The 16770-nt window shown below is 45.3% G+C and overlaps 1 protein-coding gene across 1 annotated transcript in view; it reads left to right on the forward strand.

The window, feature by feature from the left end:
* Positions 1-248: 248 nt before the first annotated feature.
* The window catches only part of srpk2 (SRSF protein kinase 2), a gene marked incomplete at its 5' end in the record, with an annotated part of 65663 nt that continues 49141 nt past the window's right edge, over positions 249-16770 (forward strand). The window contains 2 exons of the mRNA XM_080002889.1: positions 249-264; positions 687-753. Coding sequence (XP_079859015.1) covers positions 249-264; positions 687-753 — 83 coding nt within the window. The remainder of the gene's footprint in view (positions 265-686; positions 754-16770) is intronic.

Genomic DNA, 16770 nt, shown 5'->3' on the forward strand with positions numbered 1-16770 from the left:
GTAAAAAGAATGAACATGCCTATGCTATACCGTCTCCTGCCGACAGAGGGCGTGCGCGTCCTCCCGTAGAGAGTGTGTGTGTGTGTGAGAGAGAGAGAGAGAGAGAGAGAGAGAGAGAGAGAGAGAGAGAGAGAGAGAGAGAGAGAGAGAGAGAGAGAGAGAGAGAGAGAGAGAGAGAGAGAGAGAGAGAGAGAGAGAGAGAGAGAGAGAGAGACGGCCGCTCCTGCTGAAGGAGAAGAGGAGGAAACATGAGCTCCAGGAAAGGTGCGTATACATATACACACATATTTATATATATAAACATACACATTTACATACATATATATATATATATACATATATGCATTTACATCTAAACCCGTTTAGTTGTTGGATTTTCGGTGGAGCGGTTTATTACGTGCGTAAAAAACAAACCGTTGCGGTGTTTTTTGCGCAAAACGAAGCTGTGACCCGGACCATCCATCTATCTACCCATCCATCCATCCATCCATCCCCCCATCATTCCATCCATCCCCCCATCATTCCATCCACCCATCCCTCCATCCATCAATCTATCCATCACTCCATCCATCCATCTGTTCATCCGTTCGCCCGTCCATCCATCCGTCCAGTTGGACTCTAATGTGCCGTCTTCCCTCGCTCTCTAATCCCTCTCCCCGGGGCTCGGACCTTGGCCGTGCCCGCAGTGATGGCCCTCCAGGCTCGCAGGAGGAGACCGAAGGGGAAGAAGGACAAGGCGGCTCCGCAGCGGAGGTAAGCACCGCGCCGCGCCAGCCAGGCATGCAGGCAGGCAGGCGGGCAGGGAGGGCGGCGTCTGCAGCCCGGGTGGAGGAGAAGTGTCTCTGGGTGTTAGTCCCTCCGGAGGGGGCTGGGGAAACTGGCACTGCCGTGGATGCACGTAGACACACGCGCGCGCACACACACACACACACACACACACACACACACACACACACACACACACACACACACACACACACACACACACGAGCGCGCGCGCACGAACACGCGCCCGCACGCACGAACACACACAAGCGCGCGCACGCCCATACTCACTGTGAGGATGCTGACATATGGAGGAGTGTATGCCCCCCCAACCCCCCAACCCCCCACACACACTTCTCGTTATTATGGGCTGTCGGACTGTGTAGTTGCATGGAAAGTTGGCCCTCGGGTCCCTGCAGGTATCTGGGACTCTTTGTAGGGTGATATATCACGATCGTGATATTTTATTTGGAGATTAATTGTCATACAAATGATTGTGGTTGACAAATGAATCCCCTTTTATATTCATTTGATGCGTCAATCAAAGCATAATTATATAATGGTGTAATTTAGGCATTCACCTCATGAACCACGTGTGGTTGTCGAATCTAATGATTTTACCATCATATGTTTCCATAATTACAATAGGCGATGATGTAATAATCGTCAGCAGCATCCTTCACTCCGGTGGGAGCTGCAGAGGAGGGTTGACAGATGTGGCAGCTTTCCTTTGGCCTCATTGCACTGATGACAGCGCTGGCGAGACGGAAGGAGGTCGAAGAGGCGGCGGGAGCCGGCTACTTGTGAATCTGCCTTTGAATACATTCCTTTAAGACCAGGGCCGCGGGTTGTCTGTTATCGCGTGCGTTTCACGGTGTGTTCGCTTGAGCCAGACGGCTCGGCAGGCGGCGCAAACCCGGTGTTTTCGGCGTAACGCAGCGGCTCTGCAAAGTGCATGCGAATTGGCCCGTGGAGGGTTCACTTCACGGCACCCCGCTACCTGGGCGCGCCGAAAGCATCAATTAGGCAACGCCACGGGTGTGCCGGCACCAGGGGATGCAGGACTTCAGTGACGCTGTCGAATATTCTGACGCACAGGCACAATATCAAACTATGTTTCGTCAGAACGGAAGAGCTATACACCTCCAATTTATACATGTTGGATGTAACTCCCATAAAGTTATTTTATAAGTATGATATAAAGATGTTTTGGCAACTAGGTGCTAACTAGGCCTGGGCGAGCTTGACAAAATCACATATCACAATGTTTTTAGATGAATACCTCGATATCAATACTATGACAATATTTTGAGGATGACCATTGGCGCTTTCATTGCTTATTTACACACAATACATTACATTTGACAAACAATCATGAGTACGAAACAGGAATTGATTAGAACACCTAGAACAGCCTTTGGCGTTCACAAAGTTGCATTACTTTACTGTAAAGCTCCTTAAAGACAACATTGGCAGTTTTTCTCAATTGTTTACACATGTTTTCTGAAAACATACCTCATATTCCTAGAACTCCTACACACAAATCATAAACAGACACACACACACACACACAAAAGGCAAAACTCCACAAGTCTCGTGCAAAATGAAACTCTGCATTCAAAACAATGTTATGTCTTCTCAACAAAATGTATTTGTCTTGAAATCACACACACACACCATCATATGAATAGACAATTCTAAGAAGTAATTGGACACTGATGTGTTCAGTGTAAAACACTACTATTAATGGAAAACACTCGTACAAATGCCGTGCAGTGTTATACTAACTACGTATCTACAGTAGTCTGTTGTAAAATACTGTATATTAGTATAATGATTTTATGCTCTAATTTAAAACACAAATATACTGTAATATAAACAAAAATATTTTTTTCCTCAAAATACTGTGTACATCCCGAAAAACACAAAGTTGGATGTGTAGAGTGTTCTACATTTATATCAAATAATAGAAAAATGTACTGTATAGAGTAATCATTGAGGACATTATTGATGTGCAGTACTACAATACTGTAATGACAGTAGATTTCTTACCTATTCTCATTTGGGAAAGTCCGGACGATGGACGCTGCTGTGAACCTGCTCAGGTTTGGTTGTACTCTCTGTCCGGCCTCCCTCAATGTTGGGCCATGGTTGACCACACGGTCAACAAAGTGGCCCAGATTTCACCAGAGATTATGGCTCTCCTTGGTCTTCCTCTTCCTCTTCCTCATCCTCTTCCTCCTCCCAAAACAGAAGAGCTCCCTTGTGGCCCTCTTGTTACAGTAAACCTCTGATTGTTAATTGAACAATTGTGCAACGTGTGTTTGCCCATGTACAGAGTCGGTGTGGATAATAGGAAATGTAAGTTTAGCATTTTTGATGGCAGTGTGTTCCATGTGAACACAAGAGATTTTATTCTTAAAGATTGTACCAAATGGAGAGAATTGTGTGTAGTATTTTGAAAAACATGTTGTTTACAACTTCAGTCCGAGCGTAAAGCAGGAAATTTGCTTGCATTTTAGCAGAATTAGTTCAGGGGATTGGTACATGAGTTACAGGTTGTGGTCATTGTGTCTCAAGCACCAGTGTTAGGGTGTAAACAATTGAGAAAAAACAAACTATATCATGATACTACGATGACCAAAATCCCAGACGAGATCTCGTCTCTAATTTCTTCAAAATTACCTGAATGGACAAAACAACGAAAGGACACCGGACGCTTCGAGGAAGCGCGGACATTCTAGGAATATTATGTTTTCCATACTGAAAATCCCCCCATTCACCCTCGGTCTCTTTCTGTTTATCTTTTGTCTTTTTCCACTTCTCTCAATCCCACCTTTACTGTAAAATGAATCCTGCTCATCCATGGGTATGCCCCCGCTTTCAAAATAACAAGGTTGGACGGGTGGGCGGGTCTCGCTCTTTTGTCCCAGACTCATGCTCGGCCCGTCCTGGGAAGGGTGTGTGGTCATGGAGACGCAGTCGCACACACACACACACACACACACACACACACACACACACACACACACACACACATCTACCACACACATAATGATGATAGGATCCTCACATAATATTATATTAGTCCTGTTGAGTTTGTGTGTGTGTGTGTGTGTGTGTGTGTGTGTGTGTGTGTGTGTGTGTGTGTGTGTGTGTGTGTGTGTGTGAGATTTGGGTCAATGCAAGACTCTTTGGACTCTTGTGATATTACGCTGATGGAACTCACCCGGTTTGACCTTATTTGTTCAGACACACACACGCACACGCACACACACGTGTGGGCGCACACACACACACACACACACACGCATGCACACACACGCCCACACACACGCACAAACACACACGCACACACACACATGTGGGCGCACACACACACACACACACACACACACACGCTGCAAAAGAGGACTCCAGACGCGTGTTATACCGAGAGTAAAACACTGGAAACAACCGTGTGCGCATCCAAATACTTAGTAGGTCACGCGCTCGATAAAAATATTACACTGAAAGGAAAGGAGAATATCTGCGGCGATAGCTGTCTTCAAGCGAGTTATTGTACAATCGGCGCATAATCACTTGACAAGATAAGAATGTTGATTCTCCCCCACTGAGGCTAGCAACGAGCGCTGTGGTTAAAAACAGCAACACGACACGCATGGTGCCAGCGCGCACGTGCGCGCATATTGAGACGACGCCGGCGCTCGCGGCCCCGCATCGCAGACCATATGCTGCTGCGGACCCATTTATTGGGCCCCGCTCGCCCCGACTCCATTTAGTACCGCCAGGTGTTCAGGTGTGCGTCTCATCCGCATGCGCAGCTGCGAGCACGTCGTTCACCTAGGCGTCCTGAAAAGGGGGCGGATCCCTCTCGAGGTTTCTCCAGACCCTCCTCCTCCTCCTCCTCCTTCTCCTCAAGTGCTCTCCCTGTTTTCCGCTCTCCTCCTGCCTGGGGAGGGTTTTAAGACAAGGAGCTGCTTTGAATCTGCGTCTGCGCCCCCAAAGCTCTTTCCCAAACAGCGGCTGTGAACTGGACTTGACACAGTTTTTACTCAGCTCAAATGCACGCACACACCTTGATGCTCGTTTTATAACCGACGGCAAAACACCGTGTAATGGAAGAGCTGATCGAACCTGATTTTTCCTTCATCAAAGGTGTAAAAAATAGTCCGGGTGGATCCTTTCGGGGGTTCTTTTTTGTGCCCATGTAATTTAATGTTTTTGTAGATGACGATTAACATGATGACATTTTTTAGGAGCATTGAATATGAGTACCTGTGTGCGTGTGTGTGTGTTCGTTTTCAAATCTTCTTTGTTTCACAAAGGTGCCATTATTGTCTCCGCCGAGCCCCTTCATCTTCCGCGGTGCGAGCGGCGACTCGGCCGGCCCCGTCCGCCGGTTGGTGGAGGACACTGCGTCGTTGTGTTTGTAAATAACAAACACACCCTGTGTCGGGGTGCCTCGCGGGTGTAACATTGGTCTTCAAAGCCTCTTTCTATTCTGCATAGCGTCGGCACGCTGTCCCGATCCGCGGATCTTCGAAAAGAAGCCATACCGGCTATTTTGTCGGCCGTTTTGGCGCTAAACGGGGCATCAGCTGCGAGGGGCGTGGCGGGGCATGCAGCGCCGTGCCACACGCCAAGCCGCTCAACGTGTGTTCTGACTCTCCTCAATTCAACAGACGCGCCGCACAAATAATGGGTTGGTGCCGCCTACTGGCTGTTTATGTGCATCATCTGTACTTAACTGCTGATGAGTCCGAGTTGGCCGTTCGGACTCGCACTACACTTGGGGAAGGCGGCGTTGTGGCATCTCCGTTATTGCCCTGGAGGAAGCAGAATCTGTACGTTTATTCGTTCATGCACACACTGTGAGAGTTGACAACATGTAAACAAGTTGTTTTGCGTTCGCTGAGAGATTGATGGTTAATCCGCGGGCTTTTATGCGGCTCACACCGACGCCATTAAAAACCACCCGAAGTCCACCCCCATCTCGGGGTACTTTTCGGGAGCGTGTTAAGCAAGGGGAAGAAAAATATGATATTTTTATTTGATGAACAGTTTGAAAATATGATATTATAATGCTTGTCCTTCTCGGTGCTGCGTGGAGCAGAGCTCCGCTGGACTGCACCCGGCTGTTTGCTGTTCCCTCACGCAGGGCCGGCCATGTGATATCATCAAGTATCACAGTGTTTACAAACATATACTGATAAATACCTCAATACCGATATTTTGGGGATGACTTTTGCTGCTTTCGCAAGATAGTTGCACGCAAGAAATATTTGAGAAACAATCATTGCCAATTTGGATTTAATGACCAAGCAGGTAGTAGAAGCGTCGACTAGAATGTCTATGAAGCTCAGAAAACTGCGTTAATTTACTGTAATTGGCTGTAATGCAACATATTACGTGTTATGAACCAAAATCCCAGACGATATCTAGTCTTATATCACAACATTGATATTATATTAATGTATGGCTCACTCACTGATGGACTTATTATTTATTTATTTTTTTACTTTTTATTTTTGTGGTTTGGTTTCTTTACGAGTATGGAGCAGAAACAGAAACAGTTTCATTCCATAAAATATTCCTCCCTACCTCTCTCTCCGCTGAGGGGACGCTCACTGGCTGTATGCTACCGTGGGAGGCTACAGTAGGAATGTACAATGTAAGTGTGACCACGTCACAACACAGTATACAGTCGTAAAGAACACTTGTGAGGGTTGAGGATATTTAGGAGATAACTTGACAACACTCAATACATGCTGGCATCTGGGCTTTTTTGGAACACCCACAAGCCTACACACACACGCACACACACGCGCACACACGCGCACACATACACGCATACACGGAATCCTCTCGCCTCTGCAGCACGCACACAGTACAGTTGTAGTCAGTGGAGCCAGACCGTGGCTACTCCTCCAATACCCCCGGAGCTCTCCTACTGTATGGCTCCATGTCAACAACAAGGTCTTTCTCTGCCCAGAATCACTGCCTGCATTATTTAATAAAGCATGAAGTTGGATTAATAATGTAATGAAGCCTCCGGGTCTACAGTATATGCAAGATACACGTGGAGAATTATTTCCAAGTGGAAAAAGGCAACAGAGGAATTAGAGGGATGCATACATGTTCCCTCAAATGAGTCAACAGTCAATGTGCTGATGCAATGCAATGCAATGCAAAAAATCATTATTCAAGATAATCATCAAGTCATGGCTCATTTGTAATGTGTTTTCTGATGCTTGTGTCATGAATTCAAAGTTTTGCCTACATGGAAAAAAGGTTAAAAAAAATAGAAAAACTTGACCACCATAACCATTATATTAATTTACCATGATGTAATACCCACTCAAATAAGCTGCCGTTAGTTCCCCAAATTAGCACACATATCATTTAAAGAAAAACTCAGATATTTTTCAACCTAAGAATTCAGCGTCAGAATATTTTCAACTGATCCGGTATTGAGAGAATTTCCTCAGCCAAATGGCCCGAGTACGCCGTGCCGCCGAGGAGTACGGGGGGCGCGATTGGCCCATTGCCCCCAATGATCCAAAAATAAGGCTTAGTTTTAAAAACCACCAGCGTTTTCCACCAAGCGGTTTGTTTGACGATAGCATCGCTGCTTGTTGATATGCTGGCCGCCGCGGTCGCATTCTCCTTGTTCTATATCTGCGGTCCTCAGCTCGCCACGCACCTCGCAGCACATCGAACCGCCCGGCGTGAAATGAGTCAAAGCGGATTGATTTTGTTGCACATTGCACCGTAAACTGCATTGATTTCCCACAAGGGTTTTTTTTTTTTTCCTCCATCCTATAGGGTTTGATGAAAGACAGTTTCTTGTGTTACTGATCTGTCTCGTATAGCAATTTATGAATATAGAAATAGGCATTTACTTGGGCATTCAGTTGATTTGGCACCGCCACCGTGTGCGAACCGGTACGTTTTCCTGCCGCGTGAAGGATCGGCGCGCGGCCGCGATGAACGTGTCCCCGTCATTGATTGCCGAGGAGTTAAGGAAAACACCTAGTCGGGCTCTTAAAGCACGAACCCGAGCCCTCCGCTAACGAATTTCATTGATTCCTGGGGGGTTGGGGACGGCAACGAGGCTACGCATCCCAGATTAAGACGTTCGGGGCTGCTTTGCTGATGCGCCAAAGAAGAAGTCATGGAACCAATAATTCAGAAGGAACGAAGATCTGGTGTCGTGTGTCTGGCTACGTGTGCAACAAATAATGGGATGTTCTATTTGTCTTCCAGCGTAGGTTCTCTTTCCCCTTTTCCCTAGAGAGGCCGAGAGGGTCGGCGACGGAGCGGAGCTTTGAGGCTTAAGCCGGAGGAGTCCCATTTGTGGTCTCCCTCGACTTTAATCTGTGACTTTTAAAGCACCAATCATGTAATGCGGGGGCTGCTGGGGAATTGCAAATTTTTTTTCCGTCAGTCTCCGACAGAGATCCAGACTCCTGACCGGCTTTGGCCAACATGCTTTATGAATGAGGTAATATCAATATGTTGTTTCTCATATGTTTATCATGTGCAAATATCTCATGAAAACACCAATAGTAATCCCCCAAAATATTATCAAATATTTAGATTATCCATATTGAGGTATTTGTGGAGAAATAATGTGATATTTGATCTTGTCGATCGCCCAGGTCCCGGTGCGTGCTGTGTTTGTGCGTGGCGACGCTGCATCGTGGGTGTTTGGATGTGAAAGCGGAGGCTCAGAGGTTCGAACTCCGGCAAGTAGCTTAGTAAACACTCTGCCCGTCCTCCTTCCCTCATCACCAATACCGCGGCCTGACTAAACGGGGCTGGCAGCAGGCTGGGGGGAGTGCAGGGCGATGCATGCGGAGAGAGAGAGAGAGAGAGGGAGAGAGAGAGAGAGAGGAAGGGAGGGAGGGAAAGAGAGAGAGACGTGGAAGGAAAGGGAGACAGCCACCGAGTGATGAGAAGATGACAGAACCACGCAAACGTGCATGGGTCTGGACAGTGAGTGAGAGAGGTCAGGCATGAAGTCAGACATGAAGGGAGGGAGGAGAGAGAGAGAGAGTGAGAGAATGATGGTGAATGAGAGGATGCCATGGTGCAGCCCCAGGCAGGAAAGGAGGGAAGAAGCAAGAAGCTGCTGCGTCGGACATGTGCAAAAACGAGTCACAAGCCAGTGGTGAGTGACTTGTGGGCGGCGGTGAGAGCAGGTCAGAATAATTAACATTTCCCCTTTGCAGGCAGATATGATCCAAGTTCTGCAGCTCAGCCCCTAGTGAGATGCATCAACGGTCCTTAAAATGAGTTGGAACCGGTTAGACCTGTGAGACAGCAGCTTGCACGGTTAACCTGCGGTCGCCCAAGTTTCAAATAGAAACCGTAATGCAAGCTGTGTCAAGCTGCGTTCGCACATGCACTCTTGAACTTGAACTTGAACTCCGGACAATGTCTGGATAAGTTGCCCCTTCACACATGCATACGGGCTCCTACTGGAAATACTCTGTTTGGTTTGGACGAGGGGCGGAGGCCGGGTAGAGCGATACAGGTGTCACAAACACGCCCACTCGCTCGCGGTGAGTTCTCCGGACAATCACCTGCTCTGTTCACACGGACCGCTCAATTTCGACATTCGGGACTTTACATTACAGTGCTGGCTCGGTAAAGCCTGTTTAATATCCGGTCCAAATGATTCTGACATTTGCATTCACACGTACAGCTCACACATTCTCCTGTCCGGATAATTTCAGGGTTGCAGTGCATGTGTGAAAGCATCTTTAGATTACAATTACTCTGCAGGGTCTTGTATTTTCATGAAAGTTAGAAATAGATTCAGACCTTTCGGGTCATTTTCACAGTGAGTGGGTGGGTGGCACACACACTAACTACCACATGACATTCACATTTAACCACGTTATGTGTTTTTGCAACAAATTGCAAGCACATGTTAAACCCATAGGTGCCGCATGTGAAAGGAATGCACTGTAAAACCTGAGCCTAATCTGATTGAGGGTTAGGTTAAAAAATAGATTTGGAAAATTTGTAATCCTTAAATGGAATGGTGCTTGTGTTGATGGCCATGCATCACCATATTAATCCATATCTATACGTAACCGCTCCAATTCCCCTGTGATGGTGCTAGTGCTAGTCCATGTAATAATTACACACTATCACTGTAGACAGTCTGTGCAACAGGGAATCCGTATCGCTGGCTCACTGGCTGAAGGATAACTCATTGTGGAAGTAGGCCACTCAACTGGCTGTTGAGCTAAGCCCTCCAAAGGACGACCTTCCCTTTCAGGCCTGACTTTCCACCGACAACAGCTGTCGGTGTATTCAGGTGGATTGGTTTTGCATGACACCCTGCCGACCCCCAGAGCAGCTTCCACTCAACGAGGCCATTGCCGAGCGCTTGCAACCGGGCCCTGCGCAAGCTATGCTTAGCTTTGATCGCACAAACCGGTCTGCTTTTTGGGGTGGTTTTGGAGCCGAAGGCATCCCTTCAGGTGGATGTTCTACCCTAGATTTTACCCTTTTACTCAAATATGATGGTAATACCGATGGAATTCCAACCATGTCGGGCTATTGGAGGGCCAAAACCTCCTAGAGGTTTTGGCCAGGAAGCCACGAGATCCGAGAAAATCCACCACGCGGATTTGGTTGAAGGCAAGTTTCCCGGTTTTCCAGCAAGATCTATCATAATGTGTGCTGGTTGGACTGGTTGGACAGGTGAAGGGGAAGGGAAGGCGTCAGTCGAGGGAGGTGTGGATGGTGTCAAAGCTGGGGAGGGTTAAGAACTTTTGTGGCTGCACCCACATCTGCCGCCCAGTGGCCACATTGAGAAAAGAAGTTGCTGAAACGTAATCCTCGAAACTTCTTTTGCCCTTTTTCACTGCAACTGTATTTGCAGTCTAACAAGAGAACAAGTGTCCTTCTTTCACATTCAGTATTTAGTATCCGAGGTGGAAACAGAAAACTAGCGCAACGTTTTTACCACAGTGGTTCATCTTGTTTACTTTTTATTTTTTAAGAGGTGGTTAATTCACACTGGTTCCAAACTCCCTGCGCCCTCTGCTGCTCCAGCCGTTTTGCACAGCTGATCGAGGGAGACGGAGGTTGTGTTTCTTCACAGTCGGGAAGGCGCGCGGGGCCGCTGGGCCGCGGTGCGACCGGAGCGGGACCGTCCGCATCTATGACATTTCACTGCATGTATGTATGTATGCTCTTATGTATATGTATGTGATGAATAGACATCTCGAATCTCCGGACGCGCGAGCTGCTCCAGTGGGTGTCTGAGTGGGCGTGATAGATGAGATGTGACTACGTTGTGTGACCTGCTTGACGGATGCCTGGAACTGAACGCCTCCCACTTGAACGTGCGATCACATGTGCTGGTGTAACAATGTTGTGTGCAGGATGTTTGTGGCCGACGTGTTTGAAAATGGATCGCACTGTTTAGAGCCTGGTTTAGCTGACAAAAACTCCCTATCTACGGTCTGTAAAAACAAAAGTTCACCGTTGTCAGTATATATTAGACCCCAATATAGGGTTGGGCGACAGTGACAAGCTCAAGAGTCAAATAAAATATTTTTGGAAAAATACCTAAATATCCATCCATTTCATTTCATTGGGGATGACTATTGGTGCTTTTCTAAGTGATTTTACACCAAAGAGAAACAATCATTAATAATATTATGACAGCTAGAACGGTCTGTGAAGTTGAGAAAAGTGCATTATTTTACTGTAATGCAGCCTTAAAGACAACATTGTGTACAATACATCATATTAAAATCGCAATATTACGTGTTGTTTTTTTCTTTTTAGCTTTCTCTTCGTATTTCGTTTCCAAATCCTTATCTATATTTTGATTTTTGATTGCTTTGTTAGTTCGTTCCGTGATATGATGTTGTCTTTCTGTGGACACTCTTAAGCCCTTTGTGTTGTGCAGAGGTATGTTTGCGTTTGGTAAATAAGCCTGAAGCCTATAAACTTGAGAAAAATATTTCCCATAATATATAGCCCATAACCCAAAAACAAGGCATTCAAAAAGAGAAGGGAAAAAAAAATCCCAATATTACGAGAACCAAATATAACCATTTGTTGTCCAGCCCTGCTCCGATTATGACATTGTGTTCACACAATCAAAACAATGGCAGTCGGTTCAGCGTCCTCGTCTCGTTGTCAATCCCTCTCTCGTTCATTATTATCTCTCCTCCTCTTTTCCTCTGCTTTGCTCACCTTTCCACTTTCCCCCCCGTTCCTCTCCAAAAACTCTTCCTTTGATGAGACACTATACTAACACGTACTAATAACCTATTTAGCACTGAGCCCTGTTCCCCCCTCAGCCAGTTCTGATTTTCATATCGGAAGCAGCCAAGACATTTATCAGCGGTAACTTGTCGTACACGCCTATTGTTAATGCACACACAGACACGCTCGCTCTCTCTCTCTCTCACACACACACACATACACAGATTATGTGATGCAGATTACACAGGTATAATAAGACAGCACGACAATGGTTGTTATCATATTGAACGCATCATGGCGCTGTAATCTCTACACCTCATGCCGAGTTTGTCTCATCACAAACTGTGAGAGAGGCTTTGTTTATCTCATTATCCCAGCGGATGCTCTGATCCAGGTGTGTGTGTGTGTGTGTGTGTGTGTGTGTGTGTGTGTGTGTGTGTGTGTGTGTGTGTGTGTGTGTGTGCGTGTGTGTGTGCATGTGTGCGTGCGTGCGTGCGTGCGTGTGTGTGCATTCTTTGGTCACACCGTAAGTTATTATTAGGCCAGCCACTGGCATCGGCACCATAAACAGCATGTAATTGGCTCTGTCGAAGTGTCTGCTGTCCCTTTCCAGCCGTCTAGACAACCTCACAAGATGCGCTGCTCTGAAGTAGGTTGCCTCCAGCGCCGCATCCCAGCGGAGCAGCAATGGATGCATTGAATATATATATATATTTTCTTTTTATCCCATTTTGGTGGCTGTGGCTGCATGGCTCCGTTATCTACATCTGTCCCTCATATAATTCTCGTCTGCACCGCTGCCTGGTCCTTTTAAATGAGCGGTGAACTCCACTGTGCAGTAAGTGAGTTCCGAACAAAGCTGTAAAAGATGCGCCGTTCGACACACAGCTTATTTAAGTCCGATTCGGTTACGTGCCGCCTTTTTGTTTTCTGTTCACTCGGGCTCTCGTGTCGCACATTAAGTGTAACGTGTTATCATAAAAAAAACAAAACACAGTTCCACGGTGGTCAAAGACAGGCTAGTCGTCGACTTGTACTGTTTCAGCTACGTACCATAAAATGCATTCCCCTCTGACATGAGGGCGAGGCAATTTCACTGCTGCGTCGGCTCCCCCGCCCCCAAGCCCACGTCCCAGAGCACAAGCTACAAGTCAGATGATGCTTTCCCCCGTCCCTGCCCTAAATCCCCCCCCAGTAACATTTTTCAAATTTGTGTGGTGAGCTGAGGCAGATGAAACCAGTGTTTCATTGCTCTTCAAAGTTAGGTATGAAATGATAAATCCCAATAGCGAAGGGGTACGGCAACATATCTTTGAAAGGGGGCCTCTTATGAAAAACTCCCTTTGTCAGTGCTTTTGCACAGACAGAAGACATTGCGCATGTGGGTCTCCGATGGGCCTGCTAACACACACACACCGTGAAATAAGACAACCCAGTCAGTTTATTGTAGGCTGTCTATTTCAGAAAACATGTGATTCAACGAGCCGCTCAATTCTGCGACCCCTTTTGCAGATGATGGAAATGTAAGGATTTTAAAAATAATTATTTCTTTCTAAAAATGTAATATGCGGTGGATAGACTGTAGGCTGCAGCATGTGATCCGCTGTGGGTTTCTCCAATCAAAACCAATAAAAAGAGCGTGTTTTTATTGTAGATCCCTGCGAATCCCTGCTTTTAAATAAGGCGTTGTAGATCGAATATGAGTGAAGATTCAGCAACTGGATTGCTTATTTCTCACCTCAAATTTGTTGAGAAACAGATTTTGGTGGACTGATAAGGTGAAATCAGCGAAAGTTTATGGACTAAATACAACAGAGCGCAGAAGCAAAGCTCAAACCCCATTGGCTCACAGAACTAGGGGCCTCAGGAGGGTGGCTCCACCCACTGAAACAAAGCGCCTTGGAATAGGATGGTTTAGAGGCATGTTAGAATGACTAGAATGCAGATTCTGAGTCGTATTTTCACCAAAAACATGTTTTGGGGACCTCAGAGTCCTGTTGAAAAGGCACATAATAGGTCCTGTTTACGTTACAATTTCTCTAAATTCATCTGGATCTCAGGATACATCTCGTCACGTCCGTCAGTTCTCACCGTGCCAGGGCAGACTGCGATATGTGACTGTAATATGAAACCCAGTGAGGAGGCCATGAATCTTGTGAGGGGCCAAAATATGAGCGAGCTTGTTTCACCGTAGTTTAGAAAGGACGTCAACAGAACGCCTTACTACCAGGGACTGACGTTTATGCAGAGACAATATCTCACTTATATCCAGAGGTGGAAAGTGAAATTACTTCAAAGCTCTGAAATTGAAGTGAGGTCACTTTCACCTGCAGTGGTACTTTATCAAAAATGACCAAAATTCGGCTTTTGACTTGAGTCATTTTCTATCAAAGTGTAGTATTTCCACCTCTGCTTATATCACAGCGTGTTTCCGTGCTCGTCCGTGTTAAACATCTGGCCTACTTAAGCAGGAGCTGCCCTGTTTGGTTGAATTCAGTGACATTTAGCTTTTTCTAATTGTCTGTCATTTGGGTATTTGTCTCCCAGCAGAAACGAAAACCCAACAGGCCAAAAACAAGATCCATTGATAGGGACCAACACCGAGCCCATTCATGGAGACGGCCCGGTGAATCCCTACAGCTCTTGGCATGATCTCCGTCGAATTGTATTCCTCCGGGTGTGATTCCAGACACTCCGCTTCAGTTCGATTCAGCTCAATTTTCCGCTGCTGCATAATATCACACCCGATATCACATTGCAACTCAACAACAACAACAACAACAACAAGAAAAACAACAACAACAATAACAACAACAACAACCACAATTATACTAATATTAACAACAACAACAACAACCACAATAATAATAACAAAAATAACAACAACAACAACAACAGCAACAACAACAACCAGTCCAGGGGAAGAAGTTATGATCGTAAGAATAAGGAATTTTACACGTTATCGACGTATTCAAATTTTTGATGATCAGTATTTCAGGTTAACACCCCAAGAGGTTGATCATTTTGAACAATTTGCCAATATGAGGTGACCAAAACCAGAATCTTTCAGACCTCATAGTGACCAAACAGTTCACTTTGTATTCATTAGGTCATATCCCATAGTTGTGTTGCGGCCTAATTTAACACTTATTAATTTCATCACAATGTCCCCTACACAATGAATCACCTCATCCCTTGTTTGGACATCACTACATGCGCTCTCTCTGCCCCCACGCCACTGGGCTGTTATTCTCAGGCCCGAAGCCTGGAACACAGGGCGCCCATTGTTGTGCCCCGCTCAGACCGTGGCCCACTCTGGCTCACTCTAGCCCCTGGTTTAAAAAAGAAAACACCACCTTGTTATTTCTCTTGAAACGCAGCCTATCCTGCCCCAATTTTGACTTTTCCCCACTGCCCTGTAGTGCTTTTTTAAAGGCTACTATTAATTATGAAGAACATAGTGCCCATTCTTAGTGTATGAGGAGTAATTCTCTCCCGGTCCAATGGAGGGCGCTCATGTCCCTGTTTTGCTCTGGTGGTGAGAGGATTATTTGTTTTCTGATTATAATTGATTTGATATGTATATGTAAAGAAATGTGTTAGATAAAATAATAATAATAATTAATAATAAATATAGCTGCAGGCAGCAATACACGGGGTCCAAGCTTATTTGTTTTAGGTAAGTGTTACAGTTTCGGCTTCTGTAAAATGCATCACCATTTACTAAACGTACAAACATCGTTGTTTTAGGTCCATGTTTCTGCCGTCCAGTTTAAATATTCCTGAAGAATGGTGTTGAAGAATTATGATCAATCCAATCTTTTGTGCAATCTAGCATTAGTTACAAGTTGTTGTTTTTTTTTTTTAAATTAAAACTCTTAGAGACTTACGGTGGATTTATATGGCATTGGTTCATTTCAACCAGACGTCAACCATTGATCAGAAGTTCTAATGTGACATAATTGGTGACACATTAGATTGGTCAGTTCTAAATTACAGTTCTAAATAACTGAGCTAGCAGTCCTAATTTTGTTTGTAACTTGTAAAGTAGAGCGCGTTTGGTAATCTGGACAAGAAATGACTAGGCATGTCAGATAATTGTTTTAATAAACAGTTGTCTAAAACGTCAAAATAATCAAGCAAATATCACAGTATTTATTAAGATCACAAATAAAATAATGACGGTATTTTATTAAAATGGCAATCTTAAGTAATAAAAAAAAGAATTATGAAATTGTCAAAGCTAACAGTTTTTATAAAGATTGTGTTAAAGGTAGTTGTTTAACTAGAGAAAGCAACAGCGGCTTGACATTTATGATGTATGCATTACAAAAACTAAGCCGTCTTAACAAAGGTAAATAAAGAAATTATTCACCTTAATTTAACCTTTTTTACCATTTTCTCTAACTTGGTGATGTCAGTCGCCATATTGTTGTTGGTGTATCTGACACGGAAGGGGCCTCCTGGGATAAACAGATTTACGATAGGAGTCAAACATATATCATTTTAGCGGTGACTTCTTTCCTTGAAATACATTTTCAATAAGTTTCGTTTCCATGAAATATGAAAAATGTGGTTTTTCTGTTGGTAATTAGTATTGCACACCTTCTATTTTTCCGACGCCTCTCTGGATCTTGAACGCGTCACTCAGATGTTCCAGTGGACTCGACTCGACGCGGTCGCGAATTCTTGCGGACTATTGTTTTTTGTATTTTTCATCAATCCGGCAATGTAATGGGGACCAAAGAGATAAAATATCAA

Source organism: Zeus faber (genome assembly GCF_960531495.2).
Source record: "Zeus faber genome assembly, chromosome: 6".
In the NCBI taxonomy this organism is placed as follows: Eukaryota; Metazoa; Chordata; class Actinopteri; order Zeiformes; family Zeidae; genus Zeus; species Zeus faber.